This window comes from Microtus pennsylvanicus, chromosome 20 (genome assembly GCF_037038515.1).
Source record: "Microtus pennsylvanicus isolate mMicPen1 chromosome 20, mMicPen1.hap1, whole genome shotgun sequence".
In the NCBI taxonomy this organism is placed as follows: domain Eukaryota; kingdom Metazoa; phylum Chordata; class Mammalia; order Rodentia; family Cricetidae; genus Microtus; species Microtus pennsylvanicus.
Window position 1 is genome coordinate 10,256,038 of NC_134598.1, and position 21,751 is coordinate 10,277,788.

The window sequence follows — 21,751 nt, forward strand, 5'->3', positions numbered from 1 at the left end:
ATTTATAGTATGTATGAATATATCCTCAAAACTACTTACCTCGGCTCTTCCCTCCCTATCCTAAAGTGTCGAAATGCAAGTCCCACCCCTTCTATGGAGTCCTGGGCGCCTCTGCAGGCTATGGTTTCGTTTCCTTTCCCTGGCGGAGCTGATTCAGAAAAGTCAGCTGCTTGAATTCTTGGGTACGACACTAACTGGGCTCCGCCCATCTCGGTCGAGGGGCGGGCGCTAAGGGGAGCCTCTCCGCCAGTCACTGAAGTCGGCGCTGAGGTTCCGAGCGGCTAGTCCAGCCCGGAAGAGGGCGGGGTTTTTGGCTCCACCAATGAGGCACGTGGGGGGCGTGGCTGAGCTCGGGTCGCCTCGGAGAGCCCGGAACCGCAGGTGTGCAGCGCTGGTGACTCGTTCCGCCGCTCACGATCTGGGTCCGCCGGAGTCGGGGGCGGGGTGGAAACGGTTCTTGAGCCGCCCGGAGGATTGCAAGTTGCCGCGGGAGCCACTGGGAGGAGCGGCCCTGGACCCTCAGAAGGTACAGGCCCCGAGAGGTGTGCGGAGCAGGGAGGCGCGAGTTCGTTCCCGGGACGGGCTGCCGCCCCCCCCCCCCCCCCCCCCCCCGGTGATGCCCCTGCGGAGAAGGCTTCTGCTCTCTGGCAGTAGCTGAAGCTCTGGTGTGTCCAGAATGTCACACCCCCGCTTAACTCTACTTCTCAACCCTGTCGTCTTCCTTCCAAAACTCCTCCGCAACCCCTGAAGCCTGGCATGTAGCATTTGTTCCTTGTCATAAGCCAAAACTTCAACCTCTGCTCTGCGTTATCTATCGATCCGTTTGTTTATTATTTAATTTGTAAAGGTGTTTTATCTGTGTACCACATGCATGCAGTTATTGTGTTGGTCAGAAGAGGTCGTCAGATCTGAGACTGGAGTGGTGGCCATGTAGGTGCTGGGAATCGAACCCAGGGTCCTTTGGAAGAGCAGCCAGTGCTCTTAACCGCTGAGCCATCATCTTTCCAGCCCCTTTGCATAATTTTTGATCCTTAACTAAATAAACAAACAAAAACACAGGCATCCTTATTTATGTGTGTATATATGCACATATATAAACAAACAATATGCATATGCATATATGTTTTAGATATGTAAGTATAAGGTCCTGGAAGGCGAAACTGTTTATAAACACAAAGTCTAATTTATTTTAGAAAATCTTACTTAGTGCAAAACTGGTGTTTGAGAGAGTGAAGCATTTTGTTGCAGCCCCTATAACTGCAGTAGAAGACTTTCTTGTTCGAGGCAGGGTTTCTCTGTGCAGCCCTGCCTGTCCTGAAACTTTTATGCAGAACAGGCTGCCTCCCATGTGCTGGGATTCATGATGTGCGCCACCACGCCCAGCAACTCCTTCCTCCCTCCCTCCCTCCCTCCCTCCCTCCCTCCCTCCCTCCCTCCCTACCTTCCTTCCTTCTTTCTTTCTATGCTGTGTATCTTTTATATGATGTATCTTTTTAAACAATCTGCTTATTTTTACTTTATTTGTATTGGTGTTTTGCCTGCATGTATGTCTGTGTGAGGTTGTCAGATCTTAGAGTTACAGACTGTTGTGAGCTGCCATGTGAGTGCTAGGGCTTGAACCCGGGTCCTCTGGGACAGCAGGCAGTGCCAACTCTCTAGTCCCTACACCATGTGCCTTGACCCTTTCATTTCCCCTTCCCTTAGCATCCACCCTCAGCCCCAGCACGCCCAATAAAACAAAATTTAAGAGAAGAAAGGGAAAAGAAAAAAGGTGAAGAATTTTAAAATCTCATCACGGAAGCTGCGGTGTCACGCAGTAAACCCCGTTGTTCATGGATCTCTACTTGCATGTATTTGTTGCAAAAAGCCATCGGTCTGGTCCGGGGCCTCTGGTTTCTACTAGACGTCGATGCTGGCCTCTTCTTGGCTGTCCTTTTGTTGCCCTGTGTTGTGGGGATCATGCAGCTTTAGAACTTTTGTTTCTTATGTTTTGGTTTCTTATTTAAATCTCAGTATTCATGCATTCCCTTGCTTTGATACCAGCCCTTTAATTCCCGAAGAACTGGGATCTTGTCCTTAAAATGAAGTTCTTGTTTCATAAAAGCAATACAGGGGCTGGGGAGATGGCTCAGTGGTTAAGAGCACTGACTTTTCTTCCAGAGGTTCAATTCCTAGCACCCACATGGCAGCTCACACCTGTCTGGAACTCCAGTTTCAGGGGATCAAACACCATTATGCAAACATACAAGCAAAACACCAATGAACTTGGCGGTGGTGGCGCACATCTTTAATCCCAGCACTCGGGAGGCAGAGCAGGGACTGTGAGTTCGAGGCCAGCCTGGTCTACACAGTGAGTGCCAGTACAGCCAGGCCTACACAGAGAAATCTCATAATTTTAAAACAAAACAAAAACAGAAAAGCAACACAGTATATAGTTTTAAGGAATCAAATACCATCTGAGATTTAGCTCAGCTAGAGCATTCCCAGGGCACAGAGAGGTCCTGTGTTTGATCTCCAGCAAGGGTTGGGATCAAGGATTATTAGTAGTAAGCTAAAATGAAAAATTGGCTCTGTGGGGTGGAGAGATGGCTCGGTGGTTAAGAGAGCTCACTGCTCTTGCAGAGGACTGGGGTTTGATTATCAGCACCCAAACCTGGAGACTCAGTACACCCTGAAACTCAAACTCCAGAGAATCTAAAGCCCTGGTCCATTCCACCCCAGCTCTGCACACCATTATACACAAATAAATACTTTTTTGTTTGTTTGTTTTTAAGAAAAATTTGATTTCCTGCCCAATCTCTTCCCTTCTCCATTCTACTCTCAGAGGAAGAAAGACAGTCACGGACTCTAGATGTTTTTGTTTGCTCTGTAGTAGAGTCGTGTGACTTCGAAGAACATGCGTGTGCTTGTTTCTCCTGATCTTCCAGGCTTCAGGTGCAATAAAAAGTTTTTTCTTTAAATTTATTCTCTCATACAATATATCCCAACTGTAGCCTCCCTTTCCTTCCCTCCTCCCATCCGTCCCCAACCCTCTCCCCCACATCCTCTGCTCCTCTGTTTCCCTTCAGAAAAGAGCAGGCCTTCCAGTACACTGAGCACTGCATAACAAGATGCAAAAGACTAGCCACGAACCCTCATGTTAAGGCTGGCTGAGGCAACCTAGTAGAGACAAGCCAGTAGGCGGAAAAGGGTCCCAAGAGCAGGCAAGAGTCAGAGCTACCTCCACTCCGACTGCTAGGAGTCCCACAAAAACCCCAAGCTAAGCAACCACAGCTTGTATGCAGAGGACTTAGCGCAGACCCTTGCAGGCTCCATGATTGCTTCTTGAGTCTCTGTGAGTCCCTGTGACTTCCCACTTAGTTAATTCTGTGGGCCTGTCCTTGGCCCCTCTAGCTCCTACAATCCCTTCTTCCCCTCTTCTTCAGGGTTTCCTGAGCTCCGACTGAAAAAGAAAATCAACAAAATGATTTCTAGTGATATTCTGTTCTACTCATAGCTGTCTGTCATCAGAGAGGCTTCCTCAGGCAGCTGAGGGGAGCAGATGAATTCCCATAATAGATAAGAGATGGCAGTGGGAAGGGAGAATGTGCCGAAATGCACGCGGCACTGCCTGCTTCATGTGGGGAAAACAGTTTTGTGTGAAATGTCTGGGTCTTTCCAAATTTGGCAGTTCTCCCAAAGACGAGGGATTGACAGTCGTAAAAATGCTCCAGTCTTAGAGACTGAATGACTGGCACTTAAGCCACCTTAAACAGAGGTCCTTTCGTAGGTGATGGGCAGTTGGTAAGGCATGTTTCCTTCGCTGACCTAAATAAAACTCCAGGGCCAGCAAAAGTCATGAGTACTCAAGACCAACATTGATCTTTATTGCTTCTCCTTCATTCCTGAATAAACAAACACAAACTCACAAAGATCAAGCAAATTAAGTGGATGAGGTAGATGGCATTAGATTGTGGGAATATTATTTGTTAGGTTGGATAATGTGTACGTAAGCAACCCTCTCTTTTTTTAAATATTTATTTATTTATTATGTATACAATATTCTGTCTGCGTGTATGCCTTCAGGCCAGAAGAGGGCACCAGACCTCATTACAGATGGTTGTGATCCACCATGTGGTTGCTGGGAATTGAACTCAGGACCTTTGGAAGAGCAGGCAATGCCCTTAACCTCTGAGCCATCTCTCCAGCCTCCTCTCTCTATTTTTTTTTTTGAGGCAGAATTTCATGTAGTCCAGTATAGGTAGAGTTTTTCTGTCCCGCCAGTCAGTTCTGACCCACTAGCCAGCTCCCCAAATAGCCACACAGAGACTTGTTATTAATTATAAATGCTCGGCTGATAGCTTAGGCTTGTTATTAACTGACGCTTACATTTTAAATTCATCCATTTCTATTCCATTTCCTACAAGCTTTGTAGGAAAAGGCCTGTTTATTTATGGCTTGTTACCTTATTTTGTACACGTCCTCCTTCCTCTATGTCTGACTGGTAACTCCCTAGATCCCACCCTTCTTCCCAGCGGCCTCCTAGTCTGGCTCTCCTGCCCAATCTCTTTCTGCCCAGCTATAGGCCAGTCAGCTCTTTATGAACCAATGGGAGTAATACATATTTATAATGTACAAAGTCGGCTCCACAGCAGTCCAGCCTGACCTAAATATACCATGTAGCTGAGCCTGCCCTCCATACGCCTGCCTCCAGCTGTCAAGTGCTGTTATTACAGGCATGTGCCACCACGCCAGCTCTTCCTTCTACTTTTGTGTGTTTGAAAGTTACCAGTAAAGCAAAAAAAGTACCACATATTGCAACTATTGAATAGTATTCCCCGGAAAAACCGCAGCAAACTGCACTAAGAATTACATCTAAAGAGAAAGGATGGACCCAAGATTGAGAGGAGGAGCAACGTAAACTAGTCTTTTCTGTATCTTATTTTATGCGTATGAGTTTTGCCTACATGGATGTAGACATACCACTTAAGTGCCTGATGACCTCAGAGGTCAGCAAAGGGCGTCAGATCCCCTGGTTGTCAGTCATCATGAGGGTGCTAGGAATCAAAAGCTGGTCCTCTAGAAGAGCAAGAAGCGCTCTTAAACACTGAGCCAACTCCCCAGCCCCTTTTCTGTATCTTTTAATTGTATAATTAAAATATTTTAAATTAGAACAAAAATCTCATAGCCAGACTTGATGACTCATGCCTACATCTGAACTCTTAAGAGGCTGACGTGGGATTGTTATGACTTCTAGGCCAGCTGGGTTACTGAGTGAGACCCTGGGTTTGTTTTTCTAAACAGGGTTTCTCTATGTAGCCCTAGCTGTTCTGGGACTGACTTTGTAGATGAGGCTGGCCTCGAACTCACAGAGATCCTCCTGCCCCTGCCTCCTGAGTGCTGGGATTAAAGGCGTGCACCCCCACGAATGGCCTGTTTGCTTGTTTTTTGTAAACCAAACAATAAATTCATGAATCGTCAGACTCTGGATGATTTGGTTCCGTAGAATGTCCAGCTGAGAGCTGATATCTTTTCCACACAGAGTCCAGATGGCGCAGTGGGAGATGCTGCAGAATCTTGACAGCCCATTTCTGGACCAGTTGCACCAGCTCTACTCTCAAGTCCTTCTGCCAATGGATGTTCGACAGCACCTGGCTGCCTGGATCGAAGACCAGAACTGGTGAGGGCTTCGGGAGTTGAGCTGGTTTCTTTCCTCTGAGCCTTCAGGGTCCCAGAGACTTCCCGGGAGGGGCGGGCGATCTCACAGCAGCTGAGATCCTAATCCTTGTCGTGCCTGGTCCTCAGGAGGGAAGCCGTGCTAGGCAACGATCACTCCAAGGCCAACATGCTGTACTTCAACATCTTGGAGCAGCTGAAGCAGTGGGACCACAGCTCGGATCCTGATTGCTTTTTATTGCAGCATAACTTGCGAAAATTCAACCGGGACATCCAGGTACTTGGGAGAGTTGGAACTAATAGGGTGGGACCAGCGTCTGAGAATCGGGTAAGGGCTGGGGTACAGAATGTTCCTAAAGATGCAAAGGGAGGCAGACCTGGGGACCAGAAGACAGAGTCTGGACTTGGGGTGCTACTGGCAGATTAAAGGACTGATACGGGTAGATACAGAGTCTAGACAGAGGTAGGAGGTGGCCAGGGACCCCGAAGGCAGGACAGTACAAGGGCCACCAAGAGCAGGGTCTGGAATGGCAGGTGGGTAAGGTAGCTGAATGGATCAATTCGTGTGTGTTTCTTGCTTAGACTTTACCCAATGGTCCTACCCAGTTGGCTGAGATGATCTTTAACCTTCTCCTGGAAGAGAAGAGAATTCTGAATCAGGCTCAAAGGGCTCAGGAGGTAAGGACAGCGTGGTGGCAATGTTGAAAGCTGGGACGGAAGGACACCACGGAAAGGATGCAGGGACCTCGTCTCCAACCAGGATCTCTCCGCATCCTGCAGTAAAATTTCAAGTCCTGATTTTAGGGATGAAAAGTCAACATTCATTCTGGGAGGGGGAAGGGAGCGCACGCCTTTAACCTCAGTGCTCAGGAGGCAGAGGCAGGCATATCTATGAGTTTGAGGTCAGTCTGGTTTATAGAGCAAGTTCCTGGACAGCCAGGGCAGCATAGTGAAACCTTGTCTTGGAAAAGAAAGCCAGAGTTGGAACATGTTGAGAGCCTCTTGTTTCAGGTGCAAGCTGACCCAGCTCCTGAAACAGCGGCGAGAAGCCAGCAGTTGGAGATTGAAACCCGAATCCTGGATTTACAGGCTGTGGTTGAGGTTGGTGGTTGTGGCAATTGTCGGGTGGAGAGGATTCAGTTCTTCTGCCCCTTCAGAAGCCGCCTTACTGGGGTTGCATCTTCTCTACAGACGTTTGTGAAATCCGTCAGGCAACTGAAAGACCTGCATGATGTCTTCAGCTTCCGATACACGATTTTCACTCAGAGTAGGTCCTCTCGAAGTGGGAGAAGGACAGGGGTCATCTTGGGGACCTGGTGTGGATGATGACAGAAGCCGAACGCTCCAGCGAGCAGCAGTCACCTTGAGTGACTGCCGCATATGTGGCGTCGGTAGTCCCGTGGATACAAAGGACAGTGGCGCCAGGCTGTGCTGTGGAGATTGGAATAGCGAGGCAGCTGAGGAGCCGCTAGGAAATGATGGCGGGCTTATGTCGGAACTGCCTTAGCAGGCTGAGCGGGCTTCTAGGCCGTTCAAAGTTTGCCTGTGAGACCCCAGGTGCCTGTACTTTGCCTGGTTCTCCCTTCCTCTCCCTCCACCCATCATTCCCTGTTCCTGACTGAGACCCTGGCTAAGGAAGAGCAGAGGAACCCGCTAGCTGACTCTTGGGTTTGCCTTTCAGAGAAGACGCCATCTTTGGACCCCCATCAGAACCAACAGCAACAGCTTGTACAGACAACAGCCAACGAACTGGACAGAATGAGAAAGGTGAAGGGCCGGACAGAGCCGGCAGCAGGGAACTGCAGGAGAGGGGGCTGGGGGCTCTGGCCTCTTAGCCTTGCTGGCTTTGTTTCCGCTGATGGAGAGAGGTGCTTAGACCACATTCTCCCTTTGCTAGGAGGTGCTGGATACCTCCAGGGCCCTAGTGGGCCGATTAACCACCCTGGTCGACCTGTTGCTGCCAAAATTGGATGAGTGGAAGATGCAGCAGCAGAAATCCTGCATTGGAGCCCCACCACCGGAGCTGCAGCTGGAACAGCTAGAGCAGTGGTAAGAGGAAGCCATATTTCTTTTCCATCCTCATGCACACACCAGGCCCAGCCTCACGGAGCTTCGTATGCTGTGAGGTCTAGGGATAGCAAGTGAAGGGCTGGGCGGAGCGCGGAGGTAGAGCGCTTCTCCACTTCTCTGGCATGCACAAGGTCTTGGGTTTGATTGTCAGCACAGAGGGAGAATGGAAGGGTGGGAAGGGGAAGGAAGAAGTGCAGCAAGTGATGCCGTGGCCTCGTCTGCCACGTTTTCTTGTATGACCATGGTCACACTCTGCTTGTTGTCTTCCCAACTCAGGGAACCTCAGAGTCCAATCTTCACTCTGGTAAAGAAATAACGTAGAGTAATGAATTCATCCACAGTCATGATTTCTCCACCCTTTGCTTTGTTTGGTTTGCTTTTGAGACAGGGTCTCACTATGTAGCGCTGGGTAGCCTGGAACTCGCTGCGTTGACCAGGCTGGCTTTGAACTGACCAGTTCTCCAGCCTCTGCTTCCCTAGTGTTGGGACTGAAGGCAGGGGTTACCATACTTGTTTAATAAAATAAATCTTTAAGAAAAGAAACCTGGACTAGAGAGATGGCTCGACAGTAGAGAGTGGCTGTTCTTCCAGAGGTCATGAGTTCAGTTCTCGGTAACCACGTGGTGGCTCAGAACCATCTATAATGAGGTCTAGTGCCCTCTTCTGGCGTGCAGGCATGCACGCAGACAGAACCCTATATACATAATAAATAAATCTTTAAAAAAGAAATGAAAAAACCCTGCCTCGGAAAACCTAAATAATAATAATAGTAATAATAATTATGATAATGATGATAATCAAATAAAATAAATGAACACTTGGGAGGCAGAGGCAGGTGGATCTCTGTGAGTTCTAGACCAGCCTGATCTAGAGAGTGAATACCAGGACATCCAGGGCTACACAGAGAAACCCTGTCTCAAAAACAATCTCCTCCCCCCAAAAAAGAAAGAAAAGAAATGGAGCTGGGCGGTGGTGATGCACACCTTTTAACCTTTATCCCAGCCCTCGGTGGGCAGGAGGCAGACTTCTATGAGTTCAGGGCCAATAGAGCAAGTTCCAGTACAGCCAGGACTGTTTCACAGAGAAACCCTGTCTCACAAAAACAACAACGACAAAATTGTGTGGAATACTCTACCATGTGCTTCCTGGATTCTGTTTGTGACAGGGTCTCCGGTTTCCTAGGCAGGCCTTGAACTCGCTATATAGCTGAAGATGAATTTCGGATCTGGCCTCTGCCTCCTCAGTGTTGGGATTTCCAGCGTGTGATGCTATACGCAGTTTATACCGTGCTGGGGATCAAACCTAGGACTTTGTGCTTTTTCTGCCAAACAAGCAACATCATTAACCCCTTGTATTTTGTCAGTTTTTTGAGGCAGGATCACATTGAGTTCTTGACCCCCCTGCTTCAGCCTTGAGAGTGTGGGAGTGGAGGGGCGCAGTGCACACCAGGCTCTGTTTCCAGTTTCCGTGTCATTAAAGGGAGGGCCCCGTAAAACTACACATCCTCTCTCCCCGTCCTCTGTCACCCAGGATGACGTCTGGAGCAAAACTCTTGTTCCACCTCCGGCTGCTGCTGAGACAGTTAAAGGAAATGAGTTACATGCTGAAGTACGAGGGTGACATGTTTAGCCAAGGGGTGGACCTGCAGAATGCCCAAGTCACGGAGTTACTACAGCGCCTGCTCCAAAGGTCTGGCAGCCTGGGAGGACTCTCCGGTGGGAGAAACAAGGAAGAAACACGGGGATACGGTTGCTACAGAACTGAGCTGTTAACTTCTCTGCACACCTCTTTCCTCAGGTCCTTCGTGGTGGAAACCCAGCCCTGCATGCCCCAAACTCTCCACCGACCCCTCGTCCTGAAGACTGGGAGCAAGTTCACTGTCCGAACAAGGTTGTATTTTTTTTTTTTTACCTCTGCCTCCTCCCCGGCTCTGCCTTTCTGACTTTGCAGAAGCTCCTGCTGCTGGAAGTTTCTTCTCTCCTCCAGTTCACCTTCCGCACCCTGTCCCCTGGTCCTCTCTTCTACACATCTGGCTTTATCAAGAATTTGAGAGCCAGGTGTGGGGGTGCATGTCTTTAATTCCAGCATTTGAGGGACAGAGCCAGGTGGATCTCTGTGAGCTTGAGGCCAGCCTGGTCTACAGCACTAGTTCCAGGACAACCAGCACTACACAGAGAAACCCTGTCTTGAAAAACAAAACAGCAACAAATTTGAGATTGACCACTGTGTCCGCCTCCTGCTCCCCTAGTGTGAGATTGACCACTGTGTCTGTCTCCTGTTCCCCTAGTGTGAGATTGACCACTGTGTCTGTCTCCTGTCCCCCTAGTTTGACAATGACCACTGTGTCCGTCTCCTGTCCCCCTAGATTGCTGGTAAGACTCCAGGAGGGCAACGAGTCACTCAAAGCAGAAGTCTCCATTGACAGGTAAGTTGAGGCAGCCGAAGGATGTGACTGAGCTGGCCAGTAGGAGCAGCCGGTACCAGTGGTACTCACCACAGAGCCGGCCCCTCAGGCTGTCCATGCCATTCTACCTTACAGAAGTAAAAACACCTCCCTCAAGCCGGACATGGTGGTGCACCCCTTTAATCCCAGCACTCAGGAGGCAGAGGCAGGCAAATCTCTTGAGTTCAAGGATATCCTGGTCTACAGAGTGAGTTCCAGGACAGCCAGGGCTACACAGAGAAACCGTCTCAAAAAACAAAACTAAACTAAACCGGGCGATGGTGGCGCACGCCTTTAATCCCAGCACTCGGGAGGCAGAGGCAGGTGGATCTCTGTGAGTTCGAGACCAGCCTGGTCTACAGAGCTAGTTCCAGGACAGGCTCCAAAGCCACAGAGAAACCCTGTCTTGAAAAAGCAAAAAAAAAAAAAAAAAAAAAAAAAACTAAACTAAAAACAAACAAACAAAAAACCAACCCCCCCCCAAAAAAAACACCCCTAAACAACAACAAAATGCCGACCTCCCCCTCACGGAGCTCACGCTTGGTGCTGTGCAGCAGGCCTCGGGCTCATTTCATTGTATAACTCCACCAGGTGGGTGTTAGCAGTGTGTCGGACACACAAGGACGTGAACTCAGACAGTGTCTCTTTGCCAAGCCATGTGGCCAGTGAGCTCCAGAGGCTTGTCGCTCACGTGGAGCTGGATGGGAAGGGCTGCTTCTGGGACATCTCACCCTCCCGCTCTTCCCCCACAGAACCAGTGACTTTTTTTCCCTTTCTTTTCAGGAATTCAGAGTTATCGGGGTAGGTACATGCGTGCATGACCTGCAAACCACATTGGCAATCCTGGTGGGAGCCCAAGGGAGGAAGGGGATGTGGGTGGGATGAGGACTAGGAGAAGGGGGAGTCTGAAATGAACTGGAATTTTTATTTTCCTGCTATTTTATATTTTTTTATTTTAATTTTTTAAACATTTTACCTACAGAAAGGGTGTGAGTGTGTGTATATACATATGCATGATCAAGAGAGAAAAATATGGAAATGCGTATAGGTCAGAGGACAGCTGGTGGGATCTGTCCTTTCCTTCCACCATGTGGGTCCTGGGGATCGAACTCAGGTCATCAGGCTTGGCAACAAGCCTCTGTACCTGCTGAGCCATCTCACTGGCCCTTTCCTGCTGGTTCTTAAAACTAATTCCGAGCATGGAATGGTGGAACACAACTAAAAATTCCAGTACCTGGGAGGCTGGGGCAAGAGGATCTCTGAAAATGCAATGCCAGCCTGGGCTACATAGTGAAACCTTATCACAGAGAGCGAGAAACAGACAGACAGACAGACATGACATTAACCTTACTCTGACTCCATATATCTTTTCCCTGGAACAGCTTCCGGAAGTTCAACATTCTGACCTCAAACCAAAAAACCTTGACCCCTGAGGAGGGCCAGAGACAAGGCTTAATTTGGGACTTCGGCTTCTTGGTAAGAACGGTTAATAGAATTGTCAGCTAATCCAAAGGAGCAGGAGTTAGGGTCTTTCCAAGCTCGGCCTCCGGGTCCCTCCCTGGCAGTGTGTTTCTCCTCCATTTACAGACGCTGGTGGAGCAGCGTTCAGGTTCAGGAAAGGGTAACAATAAGGTGAGTGGGGACTCAGCAGAGCTGCGAGCTGGGACCAGTGACTCAGCAGAGGGCCCTCTGACCACTGTGACTCTCCAGGGGCCGCTGGCTGTGACGGAGGAGTTACACATCATCAACTTCATGGTGCAATATGTATACCAGGGTCTGAAGATGGAGCTGCAGGTGAGTGAGGAAAAGCAGGCAGCAGGTGTAGAATAGTTAGGGCCATGCTGGCTCAGGCCTCTAATCCCAACACTGGGGAGGCAGAGGCGGGCGGGTCTCTGAGAGTTCGAGACTGATCTACAGAGTGAGTTTCAGGGCAGCCAGAGCTGCATAGAGAAACCCTGTCTGGAAAAACCAAAACCAAACAAACAGAAAAACAATTTAGAAGAAGACACACAGAGGGCACAAACAGAAGAGACCTGGAGTGGGATGTCACCCAGGCCCCGAGGCAGACTTCTGCCACCACCCTGACTGCTGAGTTCTTCCAGACGGACACACTTCCTGTGGTGGTCATTTCCAACATGAACCAGCTCTCCATTGCCTGGGCCTCAGTTCTCTGGTTCAACATGCTCAGCTCAAACCCCCAGGTAGGAACAGGAGGTGCCTGGGTGAGGAGAAGAGGGGCGTGGGGGGTGGGGGAAGGCCTGCTTCTGAACTGGCTCACCTCCCTCTTCTCCCCCAGAACCTCCAGTTCTTCTGCCAGCCCCCCAAAGCCCCCTGGAGCTTGCTGGAGCCTGTCCTCAGCTGGCAGTTCTCCTCCTACATTGGCCGAGGCCTCGGTTCTGAGCAGCTGAGCATGCTGAGGAACAAGCTATTCGGTACAGTTCTCTTGTCTCTCAGCCTCTGCCTACCCTGGCCTGCTCCTACCCTGTGTCCTACCCCAGGCCCTCGGCCCGGCCCTGAGGCCTCTTCAATCACCCCACAGGAAAGAACTGCAAGATGGAGGAGGCACTGTTGTCCTGGGTGGACTTCAGTAAGGTAACTCCCTGCAGCCGGTCCCTCTGTCCCCAGTTCAAATCCTGGCCCTGCCCCCACCCTTCCCTCTAAGGGCAGCTCCACATCTCTTCCTGCCTTTCCATTCCTCCTTCAGCGAGAGAGCCCCCCTGGCAAGATCCCTTTCTGGATATGGCTGGACAAAATTCTGGACCTGGTCCATGACCACCTGAAGGGTCTCTGGAATGACGGGTAAGGCCTTTGGCAGAAAGCCTCCCTGTCCCGTGTTTGTGCCCACTGGTCTCAGGCGTAGACTTCGTGAGCCCCCCTGTGACACAAGGGAGAAACTACAAACTAATGGAAAATCTGGTTAGAAATAGGAATGGTGGCCCTTACTTGTCCAGTGTCTTTGCAGAGCCTGCTGGGTGCGCTCGTGAATTTGTTCATATAGTCCTTAAAACCGCGATGGATGGTGGATAGTTCCACCTTCAGTCCCATGAGGAAACCCAGTCTTGGAGAAATGAGGAATTTGCTCAATGGACAGAGTTGGGAATGGCCCAGGCCTATGCAACTGCGCATCACCTGGCCTTTGTTACTTTTTACACACAGAGACGGACAGGCAGGCAGGCAGGCAGAGAGGGTCTCTCTGTTATGTAGCTCTGGATGGCTGTCCTGGAACTGGCTGTGTAGACCACGTTGGCCTTGAACTCACAGATCCACCTGCCTCTGCCTCCCAAGAGCTGGCATTAAAGACATTGGATTCCGTGGCCTGCCTTGCTATATTTTTATGTAGTGTGTGTGTGTGTGTGTGTGTGTGTGTGTGTGTGTGTGTGTGTTGCCAGGGGATAGCTTACAGGAGTGGGTTCTCTCCTTCCACCATGTGGGTCCTACAGATTGAACCCGGGTGGTCAGGCTCGGCGGCACCTGTAGCTGCTGAGGCGCCTTGTGCTTCACCAATGTCTGACTGAATCCTCGCGCCTCTTCAAACCTTGGGGGCAGGAGCATTGTCACTAAAGTTACGTGATTTGATCAAGATGGAAAAGTGTGTAAGCGACAGAAACGGGGCCAAAGCCCCCGCTTCCATGTAGATGGGACCGGGACCCGGGGATCTATCACATCGTGGCTTTGTCTGCTCCAGGCGCATCATGGGCTTTGTGAGCCGCAGCCAGGAACGCCGGCTGCTGAAGAAGATGGTCTCCGGCACCTTCCTGCTGCGCTTCAGCGAAACTACCGAAGGCGGCATCACTTGCTCGTGGGTGGAACACCAGGATGATGGTTGGTCCCATCCCGCCCCCCTCACCCCGCCCACGCCCCTCACCCCGGCCATTCCCGCGGTCTCTGCTTTCTGGGGGCGTTACTTGCTCTTGGGTGGAACACCAGGGTGATGGTCGGTCCCGGCTCCCCCCCACCCCGCACCCTCACCCTCACACCGCCCTCCTTTGCCGTTCCTACAGTCTCTGCTTTCTGCCACGCACCCCACTCCGCCAATCCCTTCTGACCCTTTGCCTACCCTTGGTTTCTGCCTGGATCCGTGCAGTAACTTTGGTGCTGGGCAGCTAGGGACGGGGAACTTGGGGACTGGTCTCACCTCTTGAGCCCACTTGTTCGGCACCTGTCTGTCCTTCAGATAAAGTGGTCATCTACTCCGTGCAGCCCTACACCAAGGAAGTGCTGCAGTCACTCCCGCTGACAGAAATCATCCGCCACTACCAGGTTCTTGCGGATGAGAACATTCCTGAGAACCCCCTGCAATTCCTCTATCCCAGAATCCCTCGGGACGAAGCTTTTGGGTGCTACTACCAGGAAAAAGGTGGGAAAAGGGTTGGGATCACTGACATACATCCTTCCTCGAATGAAAGGGATCTCAGATATTGGCAGATCCTTCCGCACACAGCACGTTTGCCCGTGGTCGTGCTCTAGGGAGGTCCAGTCAGGACCTGTGTGTCCAACACATTGATCTCTCCCACCTCCTGTCTGTCCCCACAGTTGATTTTGAAGAACGGAGGAAATATCTGAAGCACAGGCTCATCGTCATCTCTAACAGGTGAGGTACAAAGGCTTCTCTCCAGTGCAGCTGCCCAGTTCCGCTCCCTCCGCCTCCTCTCCCTGCAGACCCCCCACTCGCCAGCTTCGCTCCTCTCTCATGGTTTCCTGCGGTCTCCAGATCAGTTCCCCCATAGTCATGATCACAACCACTCATGGTACCCCTACTGGTGCCAGGCCCAGGATGGGATGCTCCGGAGACTTGTTGTTTAACCCTTATGAGGCCCCACTGGAGTAAGAGCTAAAAGTGTGTCATTTCTGGGAACTGGGCTAAGTGTTTTTGTGTGTTTTCTTATGCTGTTGACTCTTCCCATTCCGCCCTTGAGGGGTGCTGGTATTTCAGGGTAGTGAAGCAGCATTCTGAGCGAGTCAGGTCTGTCAGAGCCTTCTTTCCTTTGCTGATTGACCAACTCTTGGCTTCTTTGTTGTTGCTGTTGTTGTTGTTGTTGTTGTTGTTGTTGTTGTTTAAGACAAAATGCTGCTGGCCTGGAATCTGCTGTGTAGACCAGGCTGGCCTTGAACTCGCAGAGATCCTCCCAGGTGCAGGGTTAAAGGCATGAGCTACTGTGCCTGGCTTTTTTTTTCCTTCTTTAGTTTATAGCTGGCATATAGTATTTGTATGTATTTACGGGGTACAGTGTGATAATTTGATAGATGCCTATATTATATTAACCAACTCGGGATAATTGGCATTTATTATTTTGTTTTATATGTATGGGTGTTTGGCCTGCAGGTATGTCTGTGTACCGCTTTTGTGTCTGTTGCCTGTGGAGGCCAGAAGACAGTGTCAGATCCCCCGGCACCAGGGTTGCAGTGGTTGGGAGCTGCCATGTGGCGCTGGCAATCAAACCTAGGACCTCTGCAAGAGCAGTAATATGCTCTTAACCGCGGAGCCATCTTTCTAGCCCTTCCCCTTTGTTTGAGGCAAGGTCTCATGTAGCTGAGGCTGGTCTTGAACTCCTGACCACCCTGCCTCCGCTTTCCAAGTGCCGGGATTGCATCCCCCATTTCTATTTTGCGTCTTTTGTTTGTTTGTTTGGGTGGTTAGTCGGTTGGTTGATTATCTGGTTGTTTTCTGAGATAGGATCACACTCTGTTGCCCAGGCCTGTTGGAAGCTCATTATGAAGTCCATTCTGGCCTTGAACATGTAACCCTCTTCCTGCCCTGGCCTCCTGAGTGCTGGGGTTTTTATAGGTATAAGCAGTCCCACCTGGCACTTTGGATTCTCTCAATTAGCTACTCTAGCAACGAGATGCGATCCCACTAATTTGATTGGCATTTTCTTGGTGATTAAACACTTTTCCACGTACGTCGCCGTCTGCATATCTTTTTTTTGAGAAATGTCTACGCAGGTCTTCAGCCCAAGCCAGGTGTGCCTGCAGTCCCAGCACATGGGAGAATGAGACAGGATCGAGCACCAGTCTAGATAACATGATGAGACCCTGTCTTAGAGAAAAAGAATAAACCTTTGTGAGATCATTTGCTTTTTAAGGATATGTTCATTTTTACTTACATGTGTGAGTGTCTTGCCTACATGCCTGCCTGCGCATCGTATGTGTTCCCTGCTCTCGGAGGCCCAAAGAGGAGACATCAGGTCCCCTGGAGCTGAAGTGACAGCCTCCGTGCGGTTGCTGGAACCCGAACCTCAGTCCTCTGCAAGAGCAAATGCTCTTAACCACTGAGCCACCTCTCCAGTCCCCTCCCTGCTTTTTTCCTCTTGAGTTTTTTCGTTCCCTGTAGCTCCTGGATACGAACTTCTTCTTCTTTTTTTTTTTTTTAAATCTTTTTTTTTTATTGAGAAAATGAGAAAAAAAAGTTTCCACCTCCTCCCAGCCTCCCATTTCCCTCCCCCTCCTCCCACCCTTCTCCCCCTCCTCCCACCCTTCTCCCCCTCCTCCCACCCTTCTCCTTGATGAATAGTGTGTAAGCGGTATTTCCTACTCCATGCGCCGTCTGCTAACTCTGCTGGTGGCTGCTTTTGCTGTGGGCATTCTTAGTTAGGTTTAATTGCCTCTGGTCTGTTTTTGCTTTTGTTTTATGTGCTTTCAGGGCCGCGTTATTGTCTCTACCAGTGTTTCAAGGTTTTTCTTTTCCTTTTAAGATTCATTCTATTTTTAATCATATATGCATCTGTGGGGGTGGCGTGCAGAGAGGGTTTCCTATCCCTCGGATCTGGACTTAGAGGCCGTTGTGAGTTGTGGGAATTGAATTCAGGTCCTCTGCAGGAACAGTACTCTCTCTTAACCACTGAGCCATCTCTCCAGCCCTGAGGTTTTTCTTTTATATAATGTTATAATTTCAAGTTTTGTATTTAGGTCTTTGATCTATTTTGTGTTCTTTTTTTTTTTTTTTTAGTTTTTCGAGACAGGGTTTCTTTGTAGCTTTCGAGCCTGTCCTGGCACTAGCTCTTGTAGACCAGGCTGGCCTCATATTCACAGGGATTCACCTGCCTCTGCCTCTCGAGTGCTGGGATTAAAGGTGTGCACCACCACCGCCTGGCTAATTAGGGGTCTTTTGAGAGTGCATATAAAGTTTGTTTCTTCTATTTCTGGGAAGAGTGCCATTTGGTAGAAATTGCATTAAATTGTAAATCATTTCAAGTGACATCCAGAATTCTTCTTTTGACCATCCTGTTGCCTCTGTAGAGTTTTTAAGCACCATCATTCCCATTTAAGTGATGGTCTGAGCCTAGAGAGATGGTTCAGCAGTTAAGAACAGTTGATTGCTCTTGCCAAGGACCTGGGCTCAGTCCCCAGTGCCCACTTGGTGGCACACAGCCATTCATAATTCCGGTTCCAGGGGATCAGATGCACTCTTCTGGCCTCCACACATACCAGGCATGCTTGTGGTGCACATACAGACATACACACGGGCAGACATACACACGGCAGACATACATGCGGGCATACATACACACGGGCAGAATGCTTGTGCACAGAAAATAAAAATAAAGTTTAAAAGCTGGAAATGATAATCTGATGTTTATCCAACTAGTAAATGAGAGAATTCACTCTAACAAACCTGGTCTCAAGGCCAGATGTGTAGTACATGCCCTTAGAGTAGAGGGTAGGAGGTCTAGCCTTGACTACGTAGCGATTTGAAGGCCAACCTGGGCGACGTGAGACCCTGTCTCAAGAAAAGAACAATAACAAATATCCTAAAATCTTGATGATAAAGCCCAGGATCTTTAGCCCTTTTGTTCCCCCACCTCACCCCCCAGGCAGGGGGTCTCACTCTGTAGACCAGACTAGGCTCAAAGTCACAGAGATCCACCTGCCTCCACCTCCTGAGCGCTGGATTTAAGGTGTGCACAAGCACGCATAGCTCCCTGCCATCTTCTTAGACTGGAAACACTTTTGCTTTGCCACTCACAGAGTCTCGTCCCACTGTCTGTCCTTGTAAACCTAGACAGGCGGACGAGCTGCAGCAACCTCCGGAGCTTCAACAGGAGCCAGAACTGGAGCCATTAGAGCTAAATGCAACCATGGCAACCATGGAGTTAGAACAAGACCTGGAGTTACCGATGCTGCTGGAGACAGGGCTGGAACTAAACCCCACACCATGTGTGACCCCACCGCCAAGTCTGGAGACAGACCCAAGACTCTTTCCAGAGTCGGATTTACCTCATGATCTGCAGCAGCTGAACATGGAGGAGATGGAAAGTAAGTGATCCGGCTGGGCTGGGGAAAAGGGGATACCTTGCTCTCTGACCCGTTACCAAAAGGTGAGCTCCAAGTCCTCCAGTGTCCGACCCCCTTCTTCCATTTCCCAGGAGCCCCTTCAGCCCCAGAGTGTGCCTTTCCTGCTAGAGTCGGGAGCTTCTAACTTGGGTCAGGGCCTGACATTTTTCTCTGTGTGGTCTAGTCTTCAGAAACAGCATAGACATTCGTAATATCATGCCCCACGGGGACCCACTGTTGGCTGGCCAGAACATCGCAGACGAAGCCTACATGTCCTCCCAAAGCCATTTTCATGTGGATGGACCCTTGATTCCTTCTGATGACTAGGAGCCACGTTCCCGTTTTGCCCCCCCCACCTCGCACGCACCAGGACGTTGCTTCCAACAGTGGCAAATGAGGCCTTCGAAGCTGCATTAGCCATGAACTTTGGAGTAGGAGGGAAAAGCATAAGATGGCTTGGAAGCTGTGCCAAGGAGTCAGAAGAGACACTGGCTGTAGTCGCACTAGGATCCGAAGGCTGCCTGCCATGCTGGAAGACCCAGGGGTCCTGAGGGCAAGCAGGACATTTGGGAGATTATTAAAGGGTCCAAAGCAGTATTTCTCCAGCATGGGAGGATTTTAATGGAAGGATGATCGGTAAGGCTAAACTGGTGTGAGCCATAACTGGGTCTTTGTGGGGAGCACAGAGATGGACGGAATTTTGTCTGCCCCCCACCCTTTGCAATCCTGGGTCTTACCAAACCCAGAGTCTCACATGTGGTAGGCAACCACATGATACTGAGCCATACCCGAGTCCTTTTCCCCTCCCTTCACTCCTGACTCCGGTTCTAAATATCTTTGTTCCCTGCAGAGGCTGAGAGCTGTCTGCTTCAGCCCATTATGTGAAACTCTGTCCCTATCTATGCCGATAGGGTTCCTCCTACAGCGTCTGCCCGGCGGCGGCGCATTCCTCCCCTCCACAGTAACCCTGAGACTCTTCCGAAGACGTGAAGCTGTGCTGCTTTAGCAGCCTTACCTCTGCTTCCCCAGCTCTGGGGGGCATCCCTCCTAGAGGTCTGGAAGGCAAGGTGTCCGAGCGCTGGGAATCCTTTTCGTGGTGTTCAGTAGGACTGTCTGACAGGAAGTGCCGCAGCTGGGCTGTGCTAATAAGTTGTCACTGCTTCTTCTGTACATTGTTAACATGAAAGCACAGCTCCGTCCCTTAGGCGTGGCCTGGGCAAGGACCTCAGAGGCTTCTGGACATCCTTAAGCCTCAGCCATTGCCAGGGAGCCTGGGAGCAGCTGCCACTACTCTAAGGTCGGCCTGTGATAGGACTTGGTTAATGAACCTGAGGGAGGCATACTGTGACCGTTGCTACCCGGGGTGTCAGAAGAGCAGTCCTGTTGAGGGAGGGTGCCATGAAGGGGACTTGAACAAAGCCAAGGGACTAGACGTGGAAGATGCACAGAGGAACAAGGAAACTCAGGGAGCTAAAAGCAGAAGTCATGAGAAAAAGGCCCTGGCTGACAGGTGAAGTTAAGATTCCAGCAGAAGCTGGGCTGGGTGGCGCACGTCTTTAATCCTAGCACTCCGGAGGCAGAGGCTGGTGGATCTACGTGAGTTCAAGGCCAGATGGTCTACAAAGTGAGTTCTGGGATAGCCAGGGCTACACAGAAAAAGCCTGTCTCAAAAACCTAAAACACACAGACACAGAAAAAAAAAGAAAGAAAGAAAGAAACCCTGCAAAGCCAGGCAGGGTGGTACATGCCTTTAATCCCTGCACTCAGGAGGAAGGCAGATATTTTTGGATTTTGAGACACACACACACACACACACACACACACACACACACACACACACACACACAGAAAAGAAAGAAACCTGGCAAAGCCAGGCAGGGTGGTATATGCCTTTAATCCCTGCACTCAGGAGGAAGGCAGATGTTTCTGCGTTTTAAGGCAGCCGGGGTGACATAGTGGGACCCCGTGAGAGAGATGGTGGCAAGGCTGCATTCCTTACTTTGTAAGTGCCTGGGTTCCCTGCTGCAGCAACCTTCACCGTGCTACCTATAGCCAGAATGAGTCTTTCGTACGTCATAATAAACTCTTGCTAAAAACACAAACAGCGGGAATGTCTCTTTACAATTGCTTGTGTTTCTCTGTCCCCGAAAGCTAATTCCTTAGGGCCAGCAAGGCCAGCCATGTGCAGGCGTTAGGTCATCAAACCCTCTCTCGTCCCTACTACGTCACAGCCCTCCTTTCCTCTGGTTGGTGCGGCCATTTATGTCCCTCAGACGGATAGCTTCAGTGTTACTCAGCTGGTTGGCAAAGTCAAGACATAAACCTGGATCTGGTCGTGCCTGGTGACAAACACCCATTATCCCAGCATTTGGGAGATACAGGCAGGATCAGGAGTTCGAGGCTCAGCCGAGGGTACGTGTTGAGTTCCAGGACAGTCTCAGCTGCAGGAGTCCCTGGCTCTAAAATAAACAGGGATCGGACTCTACGCCCCCGCGCACCTCCCTTAATCTTGTTTGTTTGTTTGTTTTGCAGCTGGAAGGGGCTGAAGCCTTGGGTGGCCTGGAGCTCGCAGTCAGACTCTTCAGTTGGGCGGGTGGGTGGGGATTTTGTAGACAGGATTTCACTAAGTACTGCAGGCTGACTCGTGACAGGGTCACGAGTGCTGGGGCGGGACACAGGTGGATCTCATTGGCAAAGTGTACGTCCTTTGGTGTCCATGGGAAAGGACATAAGCAGGATGTTGTTGCGGACACCTGTAATCCTTGGGAGAATGAGGCAGGAGGATCCCCACGAGTCTGAGACCAGCCTGGTCTATATATTATCCAGGATTACTTAATGAGACCCTGTTTAAAAGAAAAAAAATCACCGTCTCCTTTCCCTTTTTATTTGTTGAGACTGTGATATAATTATATCATTCCCCCTTCTCTTTCTTCTCTCTCAACCCTCCCATGTGCCCCTTCCTTGCCCCCTTTCAAATACAGGACTTCTTTTTTTTCCACTAACCTCCCACCTCTTTAATATTCCACCCTTTGTTTTTCTTTGCTTTGTTGTTTTGCTTTGAGACAAAGTCTCACTATGTAGCTCTGGCTGTCCTGGAACTCACAGAGATCCTCCTGCCTCTGCCTCCAGAGTGCTGGGATTAAAGATGTGCAACCACTGCTTCTGGCTTTGTTGGTGGCTTTTTTTTTTTTTTTTTGGTTTTTTGAGACAGGGTTTCTCTGTGGCTTTGGAGCCTGTCCTGGAACTAGCTCTGTAGACCAGGCTGGGCTTGAACTCACAGAGATCCGACTGCCTCTGCCTCCCGAGTGCTGG

At 50.1% G+C, this 21,751-nt stretch overlaps 1 protein-coding gene across 1 annotated transcript; it reads left to right on the plus strand.

Annotated features, from left to right (window-relative positions):
- Positions 1-346: 346 nt before the first annotated feature.
- Stat2 (signal transducer and activator of transcription 2) lies at positions 347-20,541 on the plus strand. Its single transcript, XM_075954159.1, has 25 exons — positions 347-526; positions 5,522-5,659; positions 5,785-5,932; positions 6,238-6,333; positions 6,667-6,756; positions 6,847-6,922; positions 7,337-7,422; positions 7,553-7,704; positions 9,256-9,414; positions 9,523-9,615; positions 10,091-10,150; positions 10,952-10,969; positions 11,551-11,644; positions 11,756-11,800; positions 11,879-11,962; positions 12,271-12,369; positions 12,465-12,600; positions 12,708-12,760; positions 12,873-12,967; positions 13,854-13,990; positions 14,343-14,525; positions 14,702-14,759; positions 18,168-18,421; positions 18,624-20,176; positions 20,318-20,541. Exons 2-24 carry the CDS (start codon positions 5,529-5,531, stop codon positions 18,764-18,766), a joined length of 2,490 nt encoding a protein of 829 aa, XP_075810274.1. The 5' UTR covers positions 347-526; positions 5,522-5,528; the 3' UTR covers positions 18,767-20,176; positions 20,318-20,541.
- Positions 20,542-21,751: the final 1,210 nt, after the last annotated feature.